The sequence below is a fragment of the Leptopilina heterotoma genome, unplaced genomic scaffold, assembly GCF_015476425.1.
Source record: "Leptopilina heterotoma isolate Lh14 unplaced genomic scaffold, ASM1547642v1 Lhet_282, whole genome shotgun sequence".
Lineage (NCBI taxonomy): Eukaryota > Metazoa > Arthropoda > Insecta > Hymenoptera > Figitidae > Leptopilina > Leptopilina heterotoma.
Window position 1 is genome coordinate 95,694 of NW_025110989.1, and position 20,763 is coordinate 116,456.

General features: G+C 30.7%; 1 protein-coding gene across 3 annotated transcripts in view; it reads left to right on the plus strand.

Moving 5' to 3' along the window:
- The window catches only part of LOC122504189, a 224,133-nt gene that overhangs the window by 54,031 nt on the left and 149,339 nt on the right, over nt 1-20,763 (plus strand). For all 3 annotated transcript variants that reach the window (XR_006301816.1, XR_006301815.1, XM_043615126.1), the window contains exon 4: nt 15,160-15,366. Coding sequence is in view for 1 of the 3 variants with exons in the window: in XM_043615126.1 (XP_043471061.1) it covers nt 15,160-15,366 (207 nt within the window). In the remaining 2 variants the exon portion in view is untranslated. The remainder of the gene's footprint in view (nt 1-15,159; nt 15,367-20,763) is intronic.

Consider the following 20,763-nt stretch of genomic DNA (forward strand, 5'->3'; position numbering starts at 1 on the left):
TTTCTATTATCTACATTTACTTTAAAATAGTGTTATATTAAGAAAAATGCTTTAAAAGTCACCTCGTATACAAGCATCTATACACTTCTCATTACGGAAAAGGCTCGTAAGAGAGTTTTCTCATATTTCTCATACGACCCAGTGTGAACGTTCCGGAACAATTCCGGAACCGTTCTGTAACTGTTCTTTATTTCCATTAACTGTTACAGAACAGATCCAGAACGTGCACACTGGGGAGCTACCGAGCTCGTATACGAACTCCGGGGTCCGTGTATCGAATTTTTTTACTGGGAACCTATCGAGATGTTGACTTTTTTCCATAATGTTTGGAACCCTTCTTAAACATATCGCATAAATAAATTATTATTTTTTCATTAATTTTCCGAGATTATTTCAAAAAAAGATAAAAAGTTAACTTATGTACAAATAAAGACATTAACCTGGAGTAAACTGAAAATTATGCAGTAAAATATTCTGATAATAAAACAAAAACAATAATTAAAAAAAAAAATTTTTTAAAGAATTATTTTATAAATGTTTTCCGTTTTTGCTTTATTACCCCATTAAAGCAAGGTAGATTTCTCACTGGCGTAGAAGTTTACAATCTTGGACAATCCCTTTTTTTTACTTGATGTCTAGGGAGGCTAAAAGGACCTTCATATACCTGACAAGATTCATTGAAATCATTATTTCTGGTTGAAATAAAAACCCTCTTGAAATTGTCGTGCAAATGATTTGGCTAACTTTTTTTAAAAATATTTTAATAATAAAATAAAAGAAAATTTTTTACAACTGTTAATGATTACTATATTCTTAGAATTGTTAAAATATCTTTATAAATTATTTCAATCACTAAAACAATTATCAAGAACTAATGTTTAGTAGCATTTTTAATTAAAAAAACTTATCGATATTGTTGTAAACAAATAAATAAGACTCTCCAGTTTAGACGTTTTCAGTAACATTTTTTAATTTTCGAATCTAATTTGACCAAATTGCAAATAATTAAAATTTTGCAGTCCTTTATATTTATCATTGCAACAAAATATTATGTTTTTTGCACACTGGTGAAAAACTCAAAATGAGCCTGATTGTTTTTAATTAAAAAACACATTGCACTGGGAAAAAGTTTTAAATTTAAAGTCGATATGTTGCATTTATGAAAAACACAAATAAAGTTTTTAGGTTAGAAACTTTCCGGTAAGAAGGCTTGCATCCAAAAGTATTGAAACTTTTCAATTCATATGAATTCTTTTTTGTAATGGAAAAATAAAATTTTAATTTCTTTTCATAACAACTAAAATTCGAACATAATAATTATAGTAAAAATTTTGTTGTTACTAATGAACGAAACTAAAAAATGTTTATAAATAAAAAATCCATATTTTATAATTATTTTCAGCGTTGCAAAATACTGTTTTCATTTAAAGTCTATGACATTTAAAAATAAAAAAACTTCGAAAAATTTTGTAAAATTGACTCAAAAACAATTTCTTTAAGAAAAAAACAATTTAGGTAATATAAAATTACTATTTTGATGTTTACTAAAATTCTAAGCTGTAAAATTATGCTAAAAATCATAAATAAATAATAATAAAATGCAGTAAATTGAAAGGAGTTAAAATATTATTACATTCATACCAGTTATGTCAGTATTAGAAAGTATTCACAAAAGGAGATAAAATTTTCGTCTGACAAAAGGGTCTGTCTGTCTGTAAGTCATTAGTGCATACAACTTGAGGTCTGAAATTTTGTTAATTTCCTTAACTTATAGATTTCTTCGTACCCTTTTAAGTACAATTGCCGAAAAGTGCTTTGTTACAACTATAAATTCCAAGTCGGTCAGTTTTGTACTGTTGCGGTGGTTGTACATTGGACTACCGTCCATTAATATCAAAGTTTTACGCGTTTATGTGCCTTCATTTTTAATTATCATGAGTGAAGTTACTATTGGAAACTATATTTTTTATATGAGAAAAGCTGGTGGTGATGGAGACTGTCTTTCTAAGTGCTTTGCAATGTACTTAAAAGATAAAATAAGAGGCAGTTATAAGGTTCGAGGAGCAATCGTGGACTATGTTGTCCAACATTGGGGGGAATACCGAGAGGAAGCAGAGCATATTCTCGATATTTACAATTCAGACGATTACCGGAAATACATCAAAGTTTCTGGAATTCATGGTTCTATGTTAGAATGTCGTGCTACTGGACAATTATTTAATGTCAACGTGACTGTTATACGAATAACTAACAATGATTCATATTAGATTTTACCCTTCAGAAAAGTCGGTGCAACAGAAACAATATTCTTACTCAGTGCCGGTCCTAGCCCTCCTTGCGCCCTCGGGCAAATTGACCCAGGCGCCCCATGCATGGGCACGAATTTTGCTCTGAAAAGAGTACTTTTCTTAGTAGAAAAGTGTGGCGAAAGTAGATCTTTTCTCAACTGCTCTAAAGAGCGTGGCGAAAGTAAATTCAGCGTGGCGAAAGTAATTTTTAGCGTGGCGAAAGTAAATCATGAATTTTTTCTTTTTTCTTGTTCTTTGACCGAGATTTATTTTGTATCTAACTTCTCCCCACTCAAAACATTCGTCTTTTATTATATTAAACATAAGCACACGTTAAATTAAAATTCTACGAAACTCACGAAGAAACCTTTCCTCGCAAGGCGTTGGAAAAAACGTAGTGCACAACTCGTGGTGAAAGAATGATTTTTCGCCACTAGTTGTACAATGTACTATTAAAGAAGAAAATAGTTTTTATGAAATAATTTACATTACATGCGTATAAACAGAAACGGGCATTTATACAATTTTTTAACCCAGTTTAATTAGTTTTTAAATTAACTTTTCGAGCTTTTGTATCAGCGAAAGTTTGAATTAGAGCAGAGGTATTTAGATTTTCGGCGATATCGTGTTCAATAGATAAAGTTGCTAAATTAGAAAGTTTATTTTGTGACATTGTAGATCTTAAGTACGTTTTAATCAACTTTAGTTTTGAAAAACTACGTTTACCACTTGCAACAGTCACCGGTATTGTTAATAAAATGCGCATGGCTATCCAAATATTCGGATATAAATCTTGCAAATCATGTTTTTTTATGAAGTTCAATAGGACTAGTGGAGTAATTTTTTCTTTCGCTTTATCCACAAGAAATCCTTTGATGCTCAACAATTCATCACAAAATTGATGGCCATCAATATCTGATTTTGAATTCATTGTTAATTTAATTTGAAGATTTTGACAGGATGTTAAAAGTTTGTTTCGATCTGGCAAATTATCAACATTATACAAAAATCCCCAAATTCTTGAAAATTCTTTAAGATGTTGAAATCTCTCTTTCATTGATCCTAAAATTGTATCCAACAACGGGTTAAAAAATTCAACTTCTAATTTCTTCTCAGGACAAGTGATGGGTTCGTCTCTGTTTTTTTTATCAAACATCCGCTTAACACGTCGTACTCGTTTTATTTCTTTAAAAACTGGTTCAATTTCAAGCTCATCTGCTAATTCTCTTGCTGAAACAATGGCCTTTTTAAAACCTTCTTTTCTATAGTCTTCTAGAAAGTTGCAGCAATTTTCTAACATTTTTACGCATTTTATTATGTCCATATCTTTTGCTTGAAGTGACTTACTGACAACATTTATTTGAAAAAGAGTATCGTACCACACTATCAGTGAGACAAGAAAGCTAAAGTCTTTTAATTGTTCTGCTAAAGTAAGAGCTTCATGTGCTATATGACTATTGCTACCTGGAATTTCAGATAAAGTCACTAAAGCGTCATGAATTCCACCGATTTGGTAACGAACTGCTTTTACACTACTGATTTTAGCTTCCCAACGTGTGTCAGACAAGTTTTTTAACGTATACAGCTCAACGTGATCAGCCAAAATTGTCCACCGATTGACTGAAGGAGAGAATTATGTGAACAAGCGCTGAAGTATACCGAAAAAAGTTACTGATTTAACTGAAGATTGTGCGGCATCAGAAATTACAAGATTTGCATTGTGGGATCCACATTATACAAAATCAGCTAACGGATTCTTGTCTAATATTCTTCTTTGTACGCCAACATGTTTCCCCTTCATATTTGATCCGTTGTCATATGCTTGACCCCTGCAGTTTTTAAGTTCAAGTCCCAATGTTTCCAACATTTGAAGTATCGATTCAGTAAGGCCTGCTCCGGTAGTATCATTGACATTAATAAATCCAATAAAATGTTCTTTTATTTCTATCGTATCGCTGGTTACATCCGCAAATCTAACAGTAAGGGAAAGTTGTTCTTTTCGCGAAACGTCTGGTGTACAATCAGCAATGATTGAATAGTATTTAGCTAACAGAGCATTATTTTTAATCACAATTTTTATGCTTTCAGCAATTAAATATATTAATTCACTTTGTATCTTTAGCCCGCAATAATGATCAACACTTTTGCAATCCATAGCAAGATTCAAATGATTTTCCATGACAGGATTAAACTTCGCAATCGATTGAACTAGTCCCAGAAATTTACCATTACTGGACGTAAAAAGTTTATCTTAAACTCCCTCGGAAAGCCATATTATTTACACCAATATATAGAACGACATTCAATAGGCGAGATAAAACACTTTGCCATCGCAAACTCTCTTTTTTAATCATTTTTAATTCTACTTTATTGACAGTTTCTCCCGTTTTTAGTCTCATCTCTGTTTCTATCCACGTTTGGTAAGATTTTTTGTGAGAAAGACTATTCTCACGAATTGAAAGAGATTCAGATAAATTTTTCCATTTATTGAATCCATCACCAACGAATTTTGAAGTGCATTTGGCGTCAAAAATTCGACAGCAGAAACAAAACACGCAATTTCGTAAAAGAGAGTAAACTAACCATCGTCTGTTAAATACTTCGCCATTTGGAAGTTTTCGAGTATAATACGAGCTTGCAAAATGGCGACCTTGCTCAATTTTAGAGTAATTATCGATTTCAACTTTGTTTGGACCTGCTTTAATCAACTCATCTATAAGGCTGTTATTTCGAATAATAGGCCAATTTCCACAATCGGACAAATGTAAAATTTCTTGTGAATTATTAATAAAATCCTTATTATTCGCTTCTTGAACACTATTTAAATTTTCTTTATTTTCAATTTCATGCATGTCATTTACTAATTCCATAGAAACACTTTCGGGATCCATTGATTCAGAAGGAATTTTTACTAAGTCTTCAGGAACTGCGTCTTCTCCGATTTGAATTATATATTTTTTAATATTTACAAACTTTTTATCATGCTCTAACTGTTGAACTTTTTCTGCTTTTCGTTTTCTAAATTCAAACCCGGACGGTTTCTTTTTATTACTCGGCATCTTGCTAGTTTATTTAATCCAAAGTATTATCATTAACCTACACGGAAAAAAGTACAAAATTATTATTATATACTATTTGTAGACTATTGCCTAATCAAATCTTTGAAAAACAAAATAACTCTTCACTTTTTTCACTTCAATGTTTTTACTGATCAGAAGTGTGTAAGTGAAATATTTATGTTACACAAAGAGCAATATAGTATATGTATCTCATACATATATATTTGCACAAAACAAAATAAAAGATTTTATAACAAAGGCAAAACAAACTTAATAAATAGTTTCTTACACAGAGAAAAAGGAATAGTTAGGCTAACTGAATAAATAGTTAGACTTACTATTTGGCTATTAAATTATATCGGGACAATGGTTTTAATATATTTTATACTGACGAAACGTGGTGTGGCGCGAACCACAGTAGGAAATTTGGATAAGTAGAAAATTTTGTTGTAAGAGAGAATAACAATTTTGATTTTTACCGCGAGCATGTTTAAGAAGTTTTTTGGTAATGCGGGGGATTCGTTACAACGTCTGGGGCCGGAAAGCATGTTATCATTCTACATATCGGTGGAAAAAATGGTTTCCTTGATGGTGGCTTAAAGTGTTTCGTCAGTAAAAAAGGCAGTGCTGACTATCACGACGAAATGAATTCGATGCATTACGAGGAGTGGTTCCGTCACATATTGACACTGTTGCCAAGAAAATCAGTGATTGTAATTGATCTGGCTCCTTATCACACGATGCTAGACCCGGAGTTTCGTAATCCCACCAGTCGTCGACTTGGTGGAAAACTGTACCATTTCAAGAATTCGTTATAAACTATACCATTTCAAAAGTTTGTTATAAAACATACCATTTCGATGAAGATCTATAAAAGCGTTGCACTAAAGAATTTGTAATGATTAATAAGCAATTAATTTAAATTATTAGAAATTTTGAATTAATACATCGAAAAGATGAACAAGAGTATATTTAAGATACCGTTTTTTAAAAAAGCATAACCTTATTTTATGTCTAGTAGCAGTGTTGACAAACTTGGAAAAAAAACAAAATACTTTTTTTCTCGAAATGGTATGTTTTAAAACAATTTACCAAAATGGTACAGTTTATAACGAATACCTGAAATGGTACAGTTTTCCACTAAGCCGACGCAGTCAATGGATAAAATCTAGAATCATTGAATGGCTTGTAATGCGTAAAGTACCTCTCCCTGAATTTGCAAAAAGTTTCGAAGATTTGACGAAACTATCACTTTTGGAGCTCGAAAAACCTTATCGTTTTCATAATCAGTATTTACTTGAAAAGATTGTCAAGGAAATTCGTGGAAATACTGTCAAATTATTATAGATGCTGGTGGCCCATTCAGAGTATAATGCTATTAAACTTGCATGGGCATACATAAAAAAACAATGTAGCGAAACGTAATAAAACATTTAAGGCGTACTTGCGTTTGCGAAGGCAAAAAATAGGCCCCACTTTAATGTTTTTTTCCACAGTTATTTTATTTAAAATATTAAAAACGATTTTTGCACCTTAAAGTACATTATGAAAACTAAAAAAAGAAAAAATTGTTTCGTTTTTTAACCGTTATTTACGATTCGTAGAGGGCCCCAAAAATGGCGATCTCAAATTTGTAAGAGTTTGCGGTGCCCCGCATAGAGCCTCTCCTGACTGTCTAAAATCAAAAAAACAAAATTTATTTTTTAGTATACATTAATACCTAGTGGACGAATATGATGAAATTAAATAGAAATTAAAAAAAACGAAAATGCGGTACTTTTAAAGTCAATTTTTAAGAAATGATGATTTTGATCTTTTGAATTTCACAGGTTTACAAATTAAAAACTTTTTTTTGCCAATCGAACAATAGTATATTAAGCAACAAGAGGAGAAATTGGCTGCCTTTATTCTCGTGTTACTTACGATATTTTTTATTCCTAATGCACAAAAGCGGCGATTTCAGATAGCAGACGACAGGGAGTAAAAGTCATTCACTTGTTCGATTTGTATGAAAATGGCGGCCGATTTCTCCCTTGGGCAAGAAAAATGCATGTGAACAGCTAATTTTCTTGCCCTTGGGAGAACACGGCCGCCATTTTCATACGGTCGAAGAAATGAATGACTTTCCTACCTGTCAGCTGCTATCAGAAAGCGCCGTTTTTGTGCATGTGGGATAAAAAACAATTTTTTTTCGAATAGTAGGTGTTTTTTAAGTAAGAAAATCATAGTTTTAATTTTTTTCCCTCGTGCAGTTTTTCTGTAGCTTCAAATTTTGCATTTTCGAGGTGCGACGCCACTTAAACGTACCTGTAGGAAAATTAGCTTGTCAAAATATAATAAATGAGGTATCATTGGAAAGGTTATTAAATTACCTTTCGATCCATAGGTCACAGAATAAAGTTCAACAAAAAACGAGAGAGTTACAGTCGATTAAAGATGAAATTTTTATGACAATTTTGATGATTTTTAGACATTGAGTAACTTCTACTATTCTTTTCTACATCAAACAGGAAATAATGTTAGGGTTTAATTTTTTTATTGATGGACTATATCATTACACAAATTTTGAGCCCTTGTGGACCTCGATTGGATTAAAAATGACAATTCTACACTAAATTTAGTGAACGAAACAACATTCTTCATTTTTAGTATCCCTTAAACATTTGCAGCAAAAATTGAAGTAATAAAATTTAGTTAAGCTCTAAAGTTAGTAAAATCACTAATAAAGGATTTCTGAAATCGTAGATTTCGAATCCAATGTTAGTTTTCTAAATTTCAAAATGGCGGATCCAATATGGCGGACAAGTTTTTAAAAATCGATTAAATTCGTCTTAAATTCGTTACTCGGGGGTTTTCGGGGTCGCTGATTACGAATCTGATGTCAGATTTTAAAAATTAAAAATGGCGGATCCAATAGGTGCAAATTCGATGGATTTTAAAAAACTCGTTCACCATTATGAATCCATCCTTTTCAATTTTCGAAATCCGACATCAGATTCGTAATCAGCGACCCCGAAAACCCCCGAGTAACGAATTTAAGACGAATTTAATCGATTTTTAAAAACTTGTCCTCCATATTGGATCCGCCATTTTGAAATTTAGAAAACTAACATTGGATTCGAAATCTACGATTTCAGAAATCCTTTATTAGTGATTTTAGTAACTTTAGCACTTAACCAAATTTTATTACTTCAATTTTTGCTGCAAATGTTTAAGGGATACTAAAAATGAAGAATGTAGTTTCGTTCACTAAATTTAGTGTAGAATTGTTATTTTTAATCCAATCGAGGTCCACAAGGGCTCAAAATTTGTGTAATGATATAGTCCATCAATAAAAAAATTAAAACCTAAACATTCTTTTCTGTTTAATGTAGAAAAAAATAGTAGAAGTTACTCAAATGTCTAAAAATCATCAAAATTGTCATGAAATTTCATCTTTAATCGACTGTAACTCTCTCGTTTTTTGTTGAATTTTATTCTGTGACCTATGGATCGAAAGGTAATTTAATAACCTTTCCAATGATACCTCATTTATTATATTTTGACAAGCTAATTTTCCTACAGGTAAGTTTAAGTGGCGTCGCACCTCGAAAATGCAAAATTTGAAGCTACAGAAAAACTGCACGAGGGAAAAAAATTAAAACTATGATTTTCTTACTCAAAAAACACCTACTATTCGAAAAAAAATTGTTTTGTTCGATTGACAATTTCACTGTAAACCAGTGTTTTTGACTTTAAAAGTACAACATTTTCGTTTTTTTTTACTTTTTTTTAATTTCATCATATACGTCCACTAAGTATTAATGCATACTAAAGAATAAATTTTGTTTTTTTGATTGTAGACAGTCAGGAGAGGCTCTATGCGGGGCACTGCAAACTCTTACAAATTTGATATCGACAATTTTTAGGGCCCTCTACGAATCGTAAATAACGGTTAAAAACGAAACAATTTTTTCTTTTTGTAGTTTTTATAATGTACTTTAAGGTGCAAGAATCGTTTTTTATATTTTAAATAAAATGTCTTAAAAAAAAAACATTACAGTGGGGCCATTTTTTGCCTTTGCAAACGCAAGTACGCCTTAAAGTCAATGACGTTCATAAGCTGTGCACTGAAGCAATCAGTTAGGTAACTCCAACGTTATGGGAAAAATTTGTGAGACATGCTGAAAGTGAAGAAGAAAAGTCAGAAAATCGGATCTACAAGTGGCTAATAACATCGAATCAATAATTATAAATACGGCAGAAGATAGCGATGAAAATTAATTGAGCGACGATGCTGATTGTATTTAAACTGAAAGTGAAGATTAAGTCTACAAGCTTTGTATTTGTAAATATGTTCTTTTAATTAATAATTGATTATAACTATTAAAAATTATTATCATTACTGTGACTATTATTCATTTGCCTGAATCGCCAAAAATTCGAATCATCAATTATTCGAATTGTTAAAAGTTCTAATTACCATTTATCCGAATCGCCAAAAATTCGAATTTTCATTTATTCGAATCACCAAAAGTTCGAATTGTCATTTTTTACCATTTTAGACCATATCACATTTTTTTGAATACATATTAGCGCCATTCTTCTGCTGGTTGTTATAAATTGCTCAACCTCACCTCTTCCCTCAAAGGTGTGACGTAATTTATGGACGGCCCTTAAGTGGATTTTCAAAAGAGGAATTTTCTCCTCAAATTAAAAATATTTTCTTTTGGTGAAAAATATTTTGCTAGCCATATGCGAAACAAACTTTCCACGCTTTTTTCAATATGGCGGAAAAATTTACCACTCTCGGAGGTCGAGAACTCACATTTAAACTCTATGAACAATTCGCTTTCGTTAAAAAAATTGTCATGTTTCATTAATGTATTGTCCAACTTTAATTAAAAGTATTTCGTCATAATTTGGATGTCTTTTGCGAAAATTGTAAAAATGTCACTTTTCAACCCCAACTTATTTAAATTTTGCCTCGAATTTTGCAACATTACATGAAAAATATGTAATAACTTTTTAAAAAAATAGATCTTATAAATATTGTAAGTGTTTTTGTGCTCCATAAAATTATCTTCTACAAATTTTTGCGTAAAGCTTATATTTTGCGAGCTGTTTGCGAAACAGAATTTCCCCCCTTTTTCAATATGGAGGAAAAATTTACCAACCTCACTGAAAATCAGTTAAAAATAACTGAAATTTCAGTCATTTTCCAGTGATTCGCCAATTAGAAAACTACTAAAAATTTCTGTCATACATATTGAAAATTTGAGCTATTTTTTAATTGGATAATCAGTGAAAAATTACTGAAATTTCAATATTTTTTAATTGATCTTCAGTGAAATTTAACTTATTCAAATCGCAAGAATAGAATCACTGATTCTCAGTCAAATTTCACTGATTCAGTTTTAGAGAGTAAACTCTCCTTCTTGTTAAAAAAAAATTGTCATGTTTTATTAATGTATTTTTCTAAAAGTGGCTTACATAATTTCTTTATGGTGTTCATGTGTAACAGACACTCGGTATTTGTAAAGTTTGAAGCGTTCTGCAGCCGTACCTAATTATCGTATGAAAAAAAGTAAACTTTAAAGTTGTTTCTTATTTTGATCCCTTCTACTTTTATTAAAAGTATTTAAAATATTTAAATTGTAAAAATGTCACTTTCCACCCCCAACTTTTTTACATTTTGTAACATTACATGAAAAGTAATAACTTTTTTGAAAAACAGTTCTTATAAATATTATAGGGATTTTTATTGTCTATAAAATTTTTGTCTACAATTTTTTGCGTAAAAGTGATATTTTACGAGCTATTAGCGAAACAAAATTTCATCCCTTTTTTAATATGGCGGACAAAGTTATCATACCCCCAGAAGCCGTAAACTCACATTTAAACTATATGGACCTCTTTTTATTAAAGAAAAAAATCGACACTTCTAATTAATGTGGGGCAAAATGTTTAATTTCACTGGACTATATCGACAGTGATAGTCTGAACATATTTCTAATTTGGAAATCCTTTTCCCGTTCTAAGCCCCTTGTAACCCTATACCCTTGCTAGATTATTTCAAGGAAGTCTTTAAAGTTGTAAATAACAAGTATAAGAATAGAAAAGTAATGAAAAATAGGGTCTGCAGCATGCCGCGTTCAAACATTATAGAAAAAAATTCAGCATCTCGATATGTTATATATTATAGGAACTACACGCTTTCAAAGTGGACCCTTCTTGGAATGGTGTAAAAAACCGTGTATTTTTCACCTTCAAAAATCAATAACTAATGCAAAAAATTGTTCTGTTTTCCGCCATTACGTATAGGAACGCAGGAATAGTGCAGCTTTTCATTACTGGTAGTCTTAATGTAATGCGATTTTTTCTACCTGAGATATAAGCTTTCAAAGTAAAGAGCCTATACTTTTTGACCCGATAGTAGTGAAGTTTACAAATACAGTTTTAATATTTTTTATAAAATGCAATAAAAGAATGATACATTCAATTAAGAATTTTAGAATTTTGCTACAAATTTGACTAGTGAAATTTTTATAACTTTTAATACCATTTATTTTTTTTATTATTTAAATTTATTTCTATTATTTAAAAAAAGTTGCAGTTTGTTATTTTTAGAATAATGAAATAAGATTAAATTTCATTAGTACAATTTAATTTCAATCTTAAATTATATATAGGCAATTCCACGTGAAAAAGTCGACCTCTTAAAATCTGCCAAAGATATTTTTTTCTATTCTATATCGAAAAAAAACAGATACGTATTTTTTTATTTTTGTTTAATTGTCCAAATTTTCGAGTTACGAATTTTCGAAATTTTTGACTTTTAATTGTAGACCTATATTAGTAGCTTATAAGTCTGAAAATATTGAGTTTAGGAAAAAGTTGTCAAAGAAAAAAAAATTCGTTAAATTTTCTGGAACTCGCAATTTTCTTATTTACCGACATTGGTGTTTTTACCAATAAAGAATTTTTTTACTCCCGCTGTAATAGAGGGCGTGTGTGTATATTAACCAAAGTGTAAATGTTTGACTTTCTGCTGCGAAATCCAAGAGGGAAGTACGTACATTCGACTTAGGTATGAAGAAAAAATTTTTTTTTATAAACAAATTAATTTTTTTTTACTTTGGGCCAAATTTTTTTTTTATTTTTTTAAAATTTATTTATACCTTATAGTATAGAGAAGATTTTCCAAATAGTCCCGAAATGAGCCTGATGTGTTAAATGAGTTTTAAAACATTTTCAAAAATCACTTGCAAGCATCACAGTGGGATTTTTTTTTACAAATAACTTTTTAAAACTGTCTACAGCATAGATCCTTTAATTTAAAACAAAAAACACTCAAATATATTAAAAATTATGCGCTGTAGCCAGTTTTAGAAAGTTAATTGTAAAAAAATCCCACTGTGATGCTTGCAATTGATTTTTGAAAATATTTTAAAACTCATTTAACACATCAGGACCATTTCGGGACTTTTTGAAAAATCTTCTCTATATTATAGGGTATAAATACATTTTAAAAAAATAAAAAGAAATCCGTCCCAAAGTTAAAAAAAATTAATTTGTTTATAAAAAAATTTTTTTGTTTGCATTTCTTAAAAGTCGAAAGAAAACTAAAACTTTCATTCTTTTACAACTTTTTCATAAACTCAATGTTTTCGGACTTATAAGCTACTGAATATAGGTCTACAATTAAAAGTAAAAAATGTCCGGAGCAATCCGAACTCTGTAAGCAAGAAATCCGGTATTAGTCCGTAACAATTTGAAATTAAATGTGTCAAAATCCTATTCCGAAACAATTCGAAATCTGTATGCTAAGAATCCGAAATTGCACAGGCACACAAAAAAAGAATTCCGAGTGCGAAGAGTGACATATGGTGGATTCTCTTTCTTAGGGTGTATCTAAAGAGAAAAAAGTAGTCGGACCAAAAGTTGGCATATTTTCACTATTAATTTTAATTCCGTGACTCTAATTACATAAAAATTGAATACATAAAAAAAATTAAAAATGACGGACCTGAAATTTCGTTTTTTTTAAATTGTTCTGATTTCCTTGAAAATCGATGCTCGGGGGTTTTCGGGGTCGCTAATTAGGAATTTGAAGTCAGTTGTTAAAAATTAAAAATGGCGGACTCAATATGGTGGCCAAAAAGTTATAAATTAATCAGATTCACTTGAAAATCTTTACTCTGGGGTTTTCGGGGTCGCTGAAAACAAATATAATGTCTGTTTTTAAAAATTCAAAATGTGAAATTTAAAGCAGTTTTAATCTTTATTTCTTGAATACCTTATCCTCTTTGATTCAAATGATCTCCGGAGAGGAGCTCTTTTTTTCCTCTTTGAATTTTTGGCCTCTGGTATGTTTCTTTTTAGCGTCCAACAGTAGTCTGCTAACAGGTTTTTATTCCATTTTCCTTGGTAGCGATTTTCTATGTCCTTTATATCTTGGTGAAATCTCTCGCCTTGTTCCTTGCTGAGATCACCAAGATTTTTGGGAAACTCAGCAATATGGGAATCTAAAAAGTGGACCTTATAACTTATTAAGCAACCTAATCGTTTGTAATTGTACACCATTTTTGCCACAATTTCTCTATATTTGTCGCTTTTTTTGTTTCCCAGGAATTCTAGACAAACTTGTTTGAAGCTTAACCAGGCAGCTATTTCTTTAGGTTTCATTTTTAGAACAAATTGTTTGTTGTATAATAATTTTTGTATCTGAGGCCCATCAAACACGCCTTCTTTTATTTTTGCATCCGAATATCCGAAAGTTTTGGAAATTTTTCCACCAAATACTTAAAACATTCACCATCTTTATCCAAGGCTTTTACATATTGCTTCATTAACCCGCGAGTTTGACGTGTAATAGTGGAATTAACATTTTTTTCTATAAACTAAAGCTTTATGTACAATATTTTTTTCTCGGGTTCCAACACAGTTCTTTTAGGCTATATCTTACGTGTGTAATGGTTTCCTCTATATCTGCGGTCCCATTCGCATAAATAACATTGAAATTTGGTGAATCCACTTTGTTGTCCGAGTAACATAGTTATTATTTTCAGATCCCCGCAAATCTGCCACTTATGATCCTTATTATTTAATTTTTTCTAAAATCAGCTTGAGGTATATAATGAGTCTCTTCCGTGACTCATGCTGAGATCAGTTTTTCTCTGTGCATTCCAGAACTAAAAATAATTCAGATTTACAATTAGCGGCTTGAGGAAACACCTAAGCAACAAGAATCACAAAAGTATGCAAAAATTTTAATCGTAAGCCATATTGAATTCGACAATTAAAATTTTTATAAACGGACATTATCCTATTTATTATTAACGACCCCGAAAACCCCAGAGTAACGATTATCGAGTGAATCTGATAAATTTTTAACTTTTTTGGCCGCCATATTGGGTCCGCCATTTTTAATGTTTAACAACCGACTTCAAATTCGTAATTAACGATCTCGAAAATCCCCGAGCATCGATTTTCAAGGAAATCCGAACAATTTTTTTTAAAAAAACCCGCCATTTTGGGTTCCGACATTTATAATTTCTTTTATGTATTCAATTTTTATGTAATTAGAGTCACCATAGTAAAGTCAATAATCCTATATAGGATAAAGAATAAATAAAGAATCCTACTTAAGCATGTTTCCTGATCTGCAAAAATTATATTTAAATTTTGGAATTGAAATTAATTTCTGCGTAAAATTGACAGCTTTAATTTGAATCACAGAATTCATAACAAAATTCGTCATGAAATCCAAGCGATATCTGCTTTGAAATTGTGTAGAATTTCATATTTACAACATACTATTTTGTTTTAAGGTGTTTCTTCTCTTGTCTTGATTACTCTCGGTTGGTTTATTGTTTTGACTGTTTGGAAGAAAAAGAGAAGAGAGCCATTAAATGAAGGTCCAGATGATTTCACTACACCTACTCATGTACTTGTTAAAAAAATGGAACCGAAGATGAGATACAATTGCGATAGAAAGCGACAGAGAACAAGCCTCTACGTTGAAGAAAATCGAAATGGTATGTTTTACAAAACTTACTACATAATACTATTTAGTATATGGCTTTTAGCTAAATTATATAGAGCAACACAGTTAATATGCAAACGGAATTGATATTTAGCTGAATTGTTGTCATGCAACAGAATTGACATTTAAAAGAATTTTTATGCCATAGAATTGACATTTAACAGAATTATCATGCAACACAGTTAATGGGGAGGTAAGGTCTAAACGGTAAAAAAGCATGTTTTTAAGAAATTTTTTTGTCGATACGCAGAAAGTTAATTTTTTTTATCGCTTTGCATATAATATTGCAACATTTGAACAATATTTCTCTAAATTTTAATTTAAAAAATCTAACAAGTGCGAGTCACACTCGCACTAAAATCGAGGGTTCTGTACACCAAAATTAAACTCCTTTTTTATAAAAAAATATATGGAGAAGAAATATGATTGATTAAAAGAAATAAATACAAATTAGGAAAGAAAGAAATCGATTAAATAACAATATCCCTCCTTTTAAATACTACATATGGGCAATTCCACGTGAGATTTAAGTCGACCTCTTAAAATTGGCAAAAAATATTTTTTTTTTATTCTGCATCGAAAAAAACAGATACGTATTTTTTTATTTATGTTTAATTGTCCAAATTTTCGAGTTATAAATTTTCGAAAATTTGGACTTTTAATTGTAGACCTATATTCAGTAGCTTATAAGTCCAAAAATATTGAGTTAAGGAAAAAGTTTTCAAAGAATAAAAGTTTTAGTTTTCTTTCGACTTTTAAGAAATGTAAACAAAAATTTTTTTTAAAATTTTTTTATAAACAAATTAATTTTTTTTAACTTTGGGCCGGATTTTTTTTTATTTTCTTGTACTTTATAATATAGAGAAGATTTTCCAAAAAGTCCCGAAATGGACCTGATGTGTTAAATAAGTTTTAAAATATTTTCAAAAATCACTTGCAAGCATCACAGTGGGATTTTTTTTACATTTAATTTTTTAAAGCGTAGACACTTTTATTTAAAACAAAGAACACTCAAATATATTAAAAATTATACGCTGTAGACAGTTTTAGAAAGTTAATTGTAAAAAAATCCCACTGTAATGCTTGCAATTGATTTTTGAAAATATTTTAAAACTCATTTAACACATCAAGCCCATTTCGAGACTTTTTGAAAAATCTTCTCTATATTATAAGGTACAAAAAAAAATCTGGCCCAAAGTTAAAAAAATTAATTTGTTTATAAAAAAAAAATTTTTTTCAATAAAAAATTAAAAAAAAAATTTTTTGTTAACATTTCTTAAAAGTCGAAATAAAACTAAAACTTTCATTCTTTTACAACTTTTTCCTAAACTTAATATTTTCGGACTTATAAGCTACTGAATATAGGTCTACAATTAAAAGTCCAAATTTTCGAAAATTCATAACTCGAAAATTTGGACAATTAAACATAAATAAAATAATAGGTATCTGTTTTTTTCGGTACAGAATAGAAAAAAAAATATTTTTGGCCGATTTTAAGAGGTCGACTTAAATCCAGTGCCTGTCCTAGCCCTCCTTGCGCCCTCGGGCAAATTGCCCCAGGCGCCCCATGCATGGGCTCGAATTTGAGAAAAATAAAGCAATATTATAGATTATGCTATAAGTTATAGTAGTCCAAAATTTACTCAATAGTTTATTACTTATATTTCACAACTTGACAAATCTTTTTACAATAAATTTTAACGAATCATTATTGCTAATTCTTGGGATTTAGATGCCTTTATATTGATGATAAGTCTCCTATTGAATTTCAAAATGAAAAATTAATTGAAGCACTTGAGTATGTTTGTAGGAATTATATGCGTATAAACAGAAACGGGCATTTATACAATTTTAACCCAGTTTAATTAGTTTTTAAAATTAACTTTTCGAGCTTTTGTCTCAGCGAAAGTTTGAATTAGAGCAAAGGTATCTAGATTTTCAGCGATATCGTGTTCAATAAATAAAGTTGCTAAATTAGAAAGTTTATTTTGTGACATTGTAGATCTTAAGTAGGTTTTAATCAACTTTAGTTTTGAAAAACTACGTTTACCACTTGCAACAGTCACCGGTATTGTTAATAAAATGCGCATGGCTATCCAAATATTCGGATATAAATCTTGCAAATCATGTTTTTTTATGAAGTTCAATAGGACTAGTGGAGTAATTTTTTCTTTCGCTTTATCCACAAGAAATCCTTTGATGCTCAACAATTTATCACAAAGTTGATGGCCATCAATATCTGATTTTGAATTCATTGTTAATTTAATTTGAAGATTTTGACAGGATGTTAAAAGTTTGTCTCGATCTGGCAAATTATCAACATTATACAAAAATCCCCAAATTCTTGAGAATTCTTTAAGATGTTGAAATCTCTCTTTCATTGATCCTAAAATTGTATCCAACAACGGGTAAAAAAATTCAACTTCTAATTTCTTCTCAGGACAAGTGATGGGTTCGTCTCTGTTTTTTTTTATCAAACATCCGCTTAACACGTCGTACTCGTTTTATTTCTTTAAAAACTGGTTCAATTTCAAGCTCATCTGCTAATTCTCTTGCTGAAACAATAGCCTTTTTAAAACCTTCTTTTCTATAGTCTTCTAGAAAGTTGCAGCAATTTTCTAACATTTTTACGCATTTTATTATGTCCATATCTTTTGCTTGAAGTGACTTACTGACAACATTTATTTGAAAAAGAGTATCGTACTATACTATCAGTGAGACAAGAAAGCTAAAGTCTTTTAATTGTTCTGCTAAAGTAAGAGCTTCATGTGCTATATGACTATTGCCACCTGGAATTTCAGATAAAGTCACTAAAGCGTCATGAATTCCACCGATTTGGTAACGAACTGCTTTTACACTACTGATTTTAGCTTCCCAACGTGTGTCAGACAAGTTTTTTAACGTATACAGCTCAACGTGATCAGCCAAAATTGTCCACCGATTGACTGAAGGAGAGAATAATGTGAACAAGCGCTGAAGTATACCGAAAAAAGTTACTGATTTAACTGAAGATTGTGCGGCATCAGAAATTACAAGATTTGCATTGTGGGATCCACATGATACAAAATCATCTAACGGATTGTTGTCTAATATTCTTCTTTGTACGCCAACATGTTTCCCCTTCATATTTGATCCGTTGTCATATGCTTGACCCCTGCAGATTTCAAGTTCAAGTCCCAATGTTTCCAACATTTGAAGGATCGATTCAGTAAAAACTTATATGTATCGTCAGAGACCATCCATAAATTACCTAAAATTCTTTTGCAAATTAAAACCCAACAATTTTTTTTATTTCAGACACTCTTACATACATTAGCACCAATGTTTCTACTGGTCGTAACAAAAAGCTGGACCCCACCATCCCCCCTTAAGGGTAAGTCCAAGGTGTGAAATGTAAACAAACCAAAAGGTAAACAAACCAAACACAAAAATCCTACTTTTGTAACAGCCATTTCTTTTACAAAAAATAACATTTTTACACTTTCTCTACAAAAATGGAAAATTAGAGTTTCAAAGAGTCCAATAAAATCATTTTTGGCTATGAGCAATAAGAAGCAATTAGTGAAATAACTAATTGAAATGACCAGAAAAATAGCATTTTTGACGCGTCGCGAAACATAAACTGTTTGAGTATATCAACCGCACGGATGATGAAGAAGTTCCATGTCAGCGATTAGACCTTCAACATGTGGAAGGGTAAATTTTTCCCTTTCTTCCTTGAAATTACAAGAGAAAGGGTAAAAACTTCTTCATCTTCCGTGCGGTTCATATAGTCAAACACTTTATTTTTTCGCGACCTGAGACTTCGTTGCTCTCTGCGCAAGCGCAGGGCGTACTAAGAATGCATTGACAGCACCATGTGGAAGTGCACATTTTCTTTTGAATGAAACTTAGTTGTTTTCTCATTTTTTCACCTATGCAAGGCGTAGTTACCAAATAGAGTACGTCAGTTCACCATTTTCATAAAGAAAATGTGAATTTGTATTTATTTACGAAAATGAGACCTCGTGCAAAAATGCTTTACTATGCGCTATTTTGAAGCATTTTTGCACGAGGTCTCATTTTCGTACATAAATATAAATTCACATTTTCTTTATGAAAATGGTGAACTGACGTATTCTATTTGGTTACTACGCCTTGCATAGGTAAAAAAAATGAGAAAACAACTAAGTTTCAATCAAAACAAAATGTGCACTTCCACATGGTGCTGTCAATGCATTCTTAGTACGCTCTGCGCTTGCGCAGAGAGCAACGAAGTCTCAGGTCGCGAAAAAATAGTGTTTGACTATATCAACCGCACGGACGATGAAGAAGTTTTTACCCTTTCTCTTGTAATTTCAAGGAAGAAAGGGAAAAATTTACCCTTCCACATGTTGAAGGTCCAATCGCTGACATGGAACTTCTTCATCATCCGTGCGGTTGATATACTCAAACAGTTTATTTTTCGCGACGCGTCAAAAATGCTATTTTACTGGTCATTTTAATTAGTTATTTCATAAATTGCTTTTTATTGCTCATAGCCAAAAACGATTTTTTTGGACACTTTGAAACTCTAATTTTCCATTTTTGTAGAGAAAGTGTAAAAATGTTAATTTTTGTAAGAGAAATGGCTGTTACAAAAGTGCGATTTTTGTGTTTGGTTTGTTTACCTTTTGGTTTGTTTACATTTCACAACTTGGACATACCCTTAAAGACTTACTTAATTTGTCAATGACTTTTTACATTAAATGAATATTTTTTGAAAAACTTACTTTTATTTTTAAAATTGGTTATAATTACTTTGAGAGGTGTTTTCTGAAGTCATAAGGAGTTAAAAAATACAAAAAAAAAATTTTAAATTCTAAAGTGTAGTAGTACCTTAAGACAAAAAAGAAAAAATCGGTATATGAAATTTTGAATAATCTCAGTTTTTCGATTTTTTTCATTTCGGATGTTTAAAAAATCTTCATTTGTTAGTGAGTTGGTCAAATTCTACAAAAATTCAATAGAAATAGACAAAACTTCGATAATATAGAAGAATTTAACTACAAACATCAAAATTTCAAATGGTTCTGCAGATTTTCGGTATAATGGGATACGAATTCTATGTCAGATTTCCAAATTTAAAATAGCGGATCGTATATGGCAGACAATTTAGTAAATCTGACATCGTATCGGCATTCAGTTGTACCGAAAATACGCAGAAGAAGAAAAAAAAAACTGGTCTTTTGCACATTTAAGTTAAAATACCTCGAAAACCTGACGTACAGGGTCTTTTATGACGTTGGATTCGGAATTATCACGTCAAAAACCTTCAGAAAAGTATTGCTTGATTCTTGTTTAGTAAATACTGTCGGCCTGTGGTACAAACGGTTCCTAAATATTTGAAAAATTTTTGTGTTTTTTACCA